This window comes from Vigna radiata, unplaced genomic scaffold (assembly GCF_000741045.1).
Source record: "Vigna radiata var. radiata cultivar VC1973A unplaced genomic scaffold, Vradiata_ver6 scaffold_48, whole genome shotgun sequence".
Taxonomy (NCBI): Eukaryota; Viridiplantae; Streptophyta; class Magnoliopsida; order Fabales; family Fabaceae; genus Vigna; species Vigna radiata.
This window is the reverse complement of record NW_014542925.1, coordinates 1,107,240-1,115,523: the sequence shown is the minus strand read 5'-3', so window position 1 is coordinate 1,115,523 and position 8,284 is coordinate 1,107,240. Positions and strand designations below refer to the sequence as shown.

The 8,284-nt window shown below is 36.6% G+C and overlaps 1 protein-coding gene across 1 annotated transcript; it reads left to right on the top strand.

Moving 5' to 3' along the window:
• The first annotated feature begins 7,157 nt into the window (after positions 1-7,157).
• Positions 7,158-7,918, top strand: LOC106752815. The gene is made up of 2 exons (XM_014634587.1): positions 7,158-7,226; positions 7,481-7,918. Exons 1-2 carry the CDS (start codon positions 7,158-7,160, stop codon positions 7,916-7,918), a joined length of 507 nt encoding a protein of 168 aa, XP_014490073.1.
• The last annotated feature ends 366 nt before the right edge of the window (positions 7,919-8,284 follow it).

Below are 8,284 nucleotides of genomic sequence, written 5' to 3'. Positions count from 1 at the left end.
CCATTAATGACTTCCCAACTTACGGTAATTTGTCGGGGTACAGTGTGAAAGGTCATAAAGCATGTCCTATATGTGAAGAAAACACTGCAGCTCATCAATTAAAACACGGAAGGAAGACAGTGTATATGCGTCATTGACGATTTTTACAATCTAGTCATCCATATCGAAGGTTCAAGAAAGCATTCAATGGAGAACAAGAGAAAGACAATGCACTCATTCCACTTACTGGACTTGAAGTTCTTGAAAAGGTTAATAGAGTATATCATGTATTTGGGAAAACGTTGAAGAAGTCTTCTGTAACGACTCATTGGAAAAAGAAATCAATATTCTTTGATCTTCCATATTGGTCAAAGTTAGATGTTAGACATTGCATAGATGCCATGCATGTTGAGAAGAATGTTTGTGATAGTTTGATTGGTGCACTATTAAACATCCAGGGAAAAACAAAAGATGAAGTGAATGTGCGTTTGGATTTGGTTGACATGAAGATCCGAGAAGAGTTGGCACCAAGAGAGATTGGTAAACGTACTTATTTGCCCCCTGCATGTTACACAATGTCCAAACAAGAGAAGATAAACTTTTGTCTTTGTTTAAAGAGTATCAAGGTACCACAAGGATACTCTTCAAATATCAAGAGCTTAGTGTCAATGTAGGACTTAAAGCTTGTTGGACTTAAGTCTCATGATTGCCACGTCTTAATGCAACAATTGTTACCGGTGGCAATTCGTGGAATTTTGCCTAAAAAAGTAGGCAGACCATAACTCGATTGTGCTCATTTTTCTCGTCAATTTGTAGTAAAGTAATCGATCCTACAAAGTTAGATGAACTTCAAAGCGAAATTGTCATCATCTTGTGTCAGCTAGAAATGTTTTTCCCTCCATCCTTTTTTGACATCATGGTGCATTTACTTGTTCATTTGGTAAGAGAAATAAAGTTGTGTGGACCAGTATACTTAAGATGGATGTACCCTATTGAGCGTTATATGAAGATTTTGAAAGGGTACGTAAAAAATCAATATGGTCCAGAAGGTTCAATGATTGAAAGATATATTGCTGAAGAAAGTATCGAGTTTTGATCTGATTATATGGCTAAAGCAAATCTGATAGGAGTCCCTCGGACATCATGGTTGAATAAATATTCTACAAGTAAAAGCATCCCAGGTGTGAATGTGGTGACAAAAAGTCGTGAAGAATTGATGCAAGCACATCTGTACATATTAAACAACACAGATGAAGTGATCCTATTTTTGGAAGCACACAAAGTCGTTGTAAAGGACAAGTATCCAAGACAATCAGAGAAATGGCAGTTGATGGAACATAACAAAACATTCTTGGCCTGGTTCAAATATGAAGTTTTGAAAGAATCACGGTCTTCTGAGACTTTGTTGTGCCTAGCAAATGGTTTGAAGTTTGATGTTGTATGTTGTACATGCTATGAAATTAATAATTGCACATTCTATACAAAGACTTTGGATGATAAAAGCACAGTGCAAAATAGTGGTGTCATTCTAGAAGTTGAGTCGTTACAATTTTCCACATTTAAAGATCAAAATCCTGTACTTGGATCCATGAGATATTATGGTAGAATTGAAGAGATATGGGAGGTTGATTACACTAAGTTTTCCGTTGGACTCTTCAAATGTAAGTGGATCGACAATAAGAGTGGTGTCAAAATAGATGAATCTGGTATGACACTTGTTGATTTTCGAAAGGTTGGTTATGGAGATGAACCGTTTATCATGGCATATCAAGCAAGTCAGATTTTTTATGTCAAAGATCCCACGTCTGACCATTGGTATGTTGCTCTTCAAGGAAAAAGACAAATTGAAGATAAAGAAGAGAATCTAAGTAATCTTCATATTCCTGACAACCATCCATTTAAAACGACAATAAATTTGGATGACGACCCTCTAATTGATGATATACAAGCAATTCAGAAAGATCACAATGAGGGAATATACATATGACTAATCCTTATGATTATGTATGAATTTCATGTTTGTGTAAATATTTATGGCTTTTGTTAAAAAATATATGTAATTTTATAAGTGTTTTTATTAATCTTTCATCTTATTTATTGTGATAGATATATGGCTGAGTCACCTCATTCGTCAGGGGATAAAGTCCCTACCACTTCTACACGGACCAAAGGAGCAACACGGTTACGACAACTTATACTTAGAAGAAATGCAGGGGAGAGGACACCTGTCATTGTTGATGTGGTCACTGGAGTTGCATCTGGCCCAAATGCAGATGTATTTAGGTCTTACCTTGGAGTACTAGCACGTGATCGTATCTCTATACTTACTCCATCATTTGACCATGTATCTGAGGCTGATCGGAATCTCATCTGGCAAGATCTATTAGTAAGTTAAACAATATTGCTCCAAATTCTAGATTCATTATATTGATAAATTTGTATTGATATAAGATTATTACTTTTTTTGTTGTAGATGACATTTGATATGCCAAATGTTGATAGCCTAAGGAGTAGGTGTTTATCTGCAATTGTAGACAGATTTCGGGGCTTTAAAACAAAACTGACGTCCAGATATATATTTGGAGCAAAATGCAATGAAACTCCATGTTCTAAATATTCTGCAATTGACGAAGAAACATGGCGTCAATTTGTACAACTTAGGACATCCGAGACGTGGAAGGTAAGTGTAGGCAAAATCATTTAATTCATCATTTATAATTTTATATCATAACAATTGTTTCAATTTGTCACAGGAAACAAGGTCAAAAGCACAGGCTATAAGTGCTCATAATAAAAATCCACATCTTCTGTCTCGTGGTGGATACAGGAAGCTTGAGGAAAAAATAATGAAGCAAAAGAGAGATAGTAGAGTTTCACTTTCTGAGGGTGGTGACCCTCCTCCTCCTCCTTCACCACCATCTCGGCACGAGAAGTGGAAGTTAGCCCGTTTAAGATCATCGGGCTCCTACACTTCCGACAGTGCAAGAGAGATATCTGAAAGAATTGTAAGATTTCATTTCTCATATTTAAAAAACATTTTTGTTTTATATTTTACATAGATCTTTCAAATAATTATGAAGTTTTGTTATGTTACAGGACTCCTTGGTTGAGCAGAGCTCCCAAGGTGAATTCACACAAGAACGTCGTCACGATATTCTTGTCACTGCTATTGGACGACCTTAGCACCCAGGACGAGTGCGTGGTGCTGGGACTGGCATAGGCATACGACAGTTCTTTGGTTATGCCTCACGTCCATCTTCATCTGAAATAAGTAAAGAGTATGAACAAAAACTGAAGGCGGACATCAGAAAAGAGCTTCGGGCAGAGTTGAATGAAGAAGTTGCTGAACTGGTTGCACGTCAGTTCCAGCAGCGTTATGAGGATTTTGGCAATCGTCCTCCACCATCTCCTGTAATGGAACATGTTGTGCCCCCTACAGGTAAACTTAATAATCATTTTTGTTTATAAATTTACTTTTTGTATAACCTAACATTTAATTTGACAGGTAGAAGCGGCAAAGGAAGTTGCTCAGCTCCAGTGCTCCAGGGGACGACATGGAAGACACTCGTCCATGTCACTTATATACTCTTTCTAATACTGGGACCATGCTAGTGGCTCGTGGCACAGTCTATGAGACAACCACTGTAGTGCATGGGGTACAACTAGCAAAAGATGAGGTCAAGGTCACGGTGGATGATGTTGTTGTAGCAGATGCCATTCTTCGTCTCCCTACAATTGAGTTTATGACTGTGGAAGATGCATTTAAGTCCTTCGTTGCCTGGCCTAGACCTTTGGCTGGTGATGTATCTGACCCCCCGATAAACACTCATATTATATGCTTCTCATTTTTAATATTTACTTCTTATTGATGTCATAACATAACCATTTTTTCATGTAACAGCAGACAGGTCAAGAGAGAGGTCCTACACCGAAGAAGCCTCATTTATCTGAGGACGACCCTCTTGGTGCGTTAGACGAGCTTGCTAACATCATTTCAGAAGAGCCGATGATTGTACAATGGGATTCTACTTTATTTGGAAGAGAAACGAATATTCCATTGTACTTGCATCAGGAAGATGTTAGTGAGCTTGTGTCGGGGAGAGAAGAAATTAACATTACACTCATTCAACTGTGGATGATGTAAGTTTATTAGAACTCTTTTATATAATTCTTGTTTATGAAGTTACTTATATCATATTATTTCTTTATTTCAGGTTTATGTCTGGTGTTAGTAACAAGAAGGGCTTCAATGATGTATATGGGTTCATTGACCCCTCTATGACTCATGAAAGAAATAAATTTGATGATATNCANTCATACATNACCACNTGCTTTGCAATGGGGAAGGAGATATATTTTCTCCCTTATATACTTGGGTAAGTGAAGTTTGTGAACTTTAAAGTTTCATTTATTAATTTTGGTATATGACAATTAAGTTATTATCAATTTTAGGCGTCATTGGCAGCTACTTGTGATCTCCATACCGGAGAACACTGCTGTTTGGTTTTGTTCATTGCACAAGTCTCCTCCCAGTCCTCATAGACATGTAGTAGATTGGTAAGAACCTCAATGTTTCAACTTTCTTTGTTATATAAATGTATGCTAAAGCAATTTTTTTTTTAATAGTTCCCTTGCAACACATATGATGTTATCTGGGAGATCTATTGCTACTGCTAAAAAGCTCTTATGGGTTCCCCTTAAGGTTTGGTATTTTAGTCTATACTTTGTTACATTTTGTACCATTCCAATGATGTTACTTAAAATTTTATAATTATGATGTTATACAGTAGTGTAATAGACAAACAGGGTCATATGAATGTGGTTACTACGTCATGTTTTGAATGATGACCACTATTCATGCACGTTACACTAGTGGATGGGAAACAGTAATATTTAGGTTTGATTTTTTTTCTCCAAGCTTAGATTTCATATGCACTAATTGAAATAATTGTGTTTTATGCAGAAATTCAATATGTCTGCTCCAATTCCTGAGAAGACACTTAAACTCGTGAGGAATGTCATATCCTAGAGATAAAAAGTCATGCTTTCAAATAGACATTGTTGAAGAACTTTGTATGTTGCAAGATAAGAGAATACGAAATGCATCTGCACTAGAGAGGTTGCTCATTAATGAGAATGAAGATTTGCATGAAGAAAAAGAGAAAATGATTGAAGAATGTGTCCGTGAATTGGAGGAAACAAAAGAAATCCCAATAGAAGAGGCCCGTTTTGAACGAATTGATCCCAAAGAGAAAGTAAAGGAAAGCAAGCTTGAACTGAAAGAATTACCCCCACATTTGAAGTATGTGTTTTTGGAAGCTGATGGAGAGAAGCCAGTCATTATTAGTAAGTTATTATCTCCAAAAGAAGAAGAAAAGTTGGTGGAAGTCTTAAAAGTAAATAAAGGTGCTATAGGCTTGTCAATTACAGATCTTAAGGGAATAAGCCCTACATATTGCATGCACAGGATTCTTATGGAGAGTGATTATCGACCGGTGGCTCAACCACAAAGAAGATTAAATCCATTTTTGAAAGAAGTTGTGAGAAAGGAAGTGTTGAAGTTAATAGAAGCAGGAATTATATACCCAATATCTGATAGTAAATGGGTGAGTCCAGTTCAAGTGGTGCCAAAGAAGGGAGGAATGACGGTAATTCATAATGAGAAAAATGAATTAATTCCTACACGAACAGTTACTGGGTGGCGGTTGTGTATAGATTACAGGAAGTTAAATACAACTACCAGAAAGGATCATTTTCCCTTACCTTTTATGGACCAGATAATAGAAAGATTAGCTAGACAAGCATATTATTGCTTCCTTGATGGTTATTCTGGATATAATCAAATTGTGGTAGATCCTGAAGATCAAGAGAAAACAACTTTCACATGTCCTTTTGGTATCTTTGGCTATAGAAAAATGCCATTTGGATTATGTAATGCACCCGCCACATTTCAAAGTTGTATGCAAGCCATCTTTGCGGAATTTATGGAGAAAAGCATAGAAGTCTTCATGGATGATTTTTCAGTATTTGGGGATTCTTTTCAGAGATCCTTAAACAACTTAGATGTAGTTCTTGAAACGTGTGTCCAAACAAATCTTGTATTGAATTGGGAAAAATGCCATTTTATGGTTACTGAAGGAATTGTGCTGGGACACAAAATTTCAGCTAAAGGGATTGAAGTTGACAAAGCCAAAGTTGAGGTAATTGAAAAGCTTCCACCACCATCCAATGTGAAAGGAATCCGGAGTTTCTTAGGCCATGTTGGTTTCTATCGAAGATTTATAAAAGATTTTTCAAAGATTGCTAAGCCATTGAGTAATTTGCTAGTGAAGGAGACACCATTTTAGATGAGTTCTGAATGTTTGAAGGCTTTTGATGTTCAAAAGAAAAGCTTAATTTCTACTCCAGTAATTGTAGCTCCAGACTGGACTAAAGATTTTGAACTTATGTGTGATGCTAGTGATTATGCTATAGGCACAGTACTGGGCCAAAGAAGAGAAAAAGTATTTCATGCTATTTACTATGCTAGTAAAGTTTTAAATGAAGCCCAATTAAATTATGCTACCACAGAAAAAGAATTTTTAGCCATAGCCTATGCACTAGAGAAATTTAGATCTTATCCCATTGGATCTAAAGTCCTAGTTTATATGGATCATGCAACTATAAAGTATTTGTTAACAAAGCCAGATTCAAAGCCATGGTTAATTAGGTGGGTACTTTTGTTACAAGAATTTGACATAGAAATTCGGGATAGAAGGGAAGTGAGAATTTGATATCTTATCACTTATCTCGACTGGTTAACACGAAAGTAACAAGCAAAGAGAAGGAAGTTTGGGAGTCTTTTTCAAATGAAACTCTTTTGTATATTCAACAAAGGCCATGGTTTGCTGATATGGCCAATTTTAAAGCTACAGGTGTTATCCCAGAAGAATTAAATTGGAAACAGAAAAAGAAGTTTTATTCCGATGCTAAGCAATTTATATGGGATGATTCGTATTTATTCAAGATTGGAGCAGATAATCTTTTCAGGAGATGTGTAACTAAGGAAGAGGCAGAAGGAATCCTTTGGCATTGTCATAATTCTCCTTATGGAGGGCATTATAATGGGGAGCGAACAACTGCAAAAATTCTTTAGTCAGGATTTTATTGGCCTACTTTATTCAAAGACGCACATAATCATGCTAGGAATTGTGATAACTGTCAAAGGACAGGAGCTATTTCAAGAAGGCATGAGATGTCGTTACAAGGTATTTTGGAAGTTGAAGTTTTTGATTGTTGGGGTATTGATTTTGTTGGGCCTTTTCCACAATCATTTAATAATGAATATATTTTGGTAGCTGTTGATTATGTGAGTAAATGGGTAGAAGCTCTAGCATGTTCAAAGAATGATGCCAATACGGTGATTAAATTCTTGAAAAGGCAAATTTTCTCACGGTTTGGAACCCCTAGGGTACTTATTAGTGATGGGGGGTCTCATTTTTGTAATGCTCAACTTGTTAAGGTACTTAGACATTATGGGGTGAAACATAAAGTGGTTGCACCCTATCATCCACAAACAAATGGTCAAGCTGGAGTTTCCAATAGGGAAATTAAGAGGATATTAGAGAAGACAGTTGCTGTTTCACGAAAGGATTGGTCACGGAAATTAGATGATGCTCTTTGGGCATACAGGACGGCTATGAAGACTTCATTGGGGTTATCACCTTTTCAGATGGTATATGGGAAAGCATTTCACTTTCCAGTAGAGATGGAACATAAGGCTTTGTGGGCTTTGAAATTTTTAAATTTTGATCCTCATGAAATTCAAAGCAAAGGAAGAGATCAGTTGTTAGAACTTGAAGAGATGCGGTTACATGCATATGATTCATCAAGGAGTTATGAAGAAAAGGTGAAATTTTATCATGATAAAAAGTTGATAAAGAGAGTTTTCACTCCATGACAGCAGGTGCTACTATTTAATTCACGGTTGGAGTTATTTCCTGGGAAGTTGAAATCAAAATGGTCGGGACCCTTTATGATAAAGCTGGTATATTCGAATGGCGCTGTGGAATTGGAGACTACAAATAAGGAGAGAAATTGGGTAGTAGATGGTCAGAGGCTCAAACATTATTTAGGAGGAGAAGTGGAGCAGTTTTCCACCGTACTAATGTTGGTGGATCCATGAGGTTTGGGTCAGGCTCGGGACGTTAAACAAGCACTTTTGGGAGGCAACCCAGGTTTTATTATTTTGAATTAGTAGTATAGGTTAAATTTATATTTGAGTCTATGCTTGGCTTGTACACTTATTCGGATAATGGTTCCAATT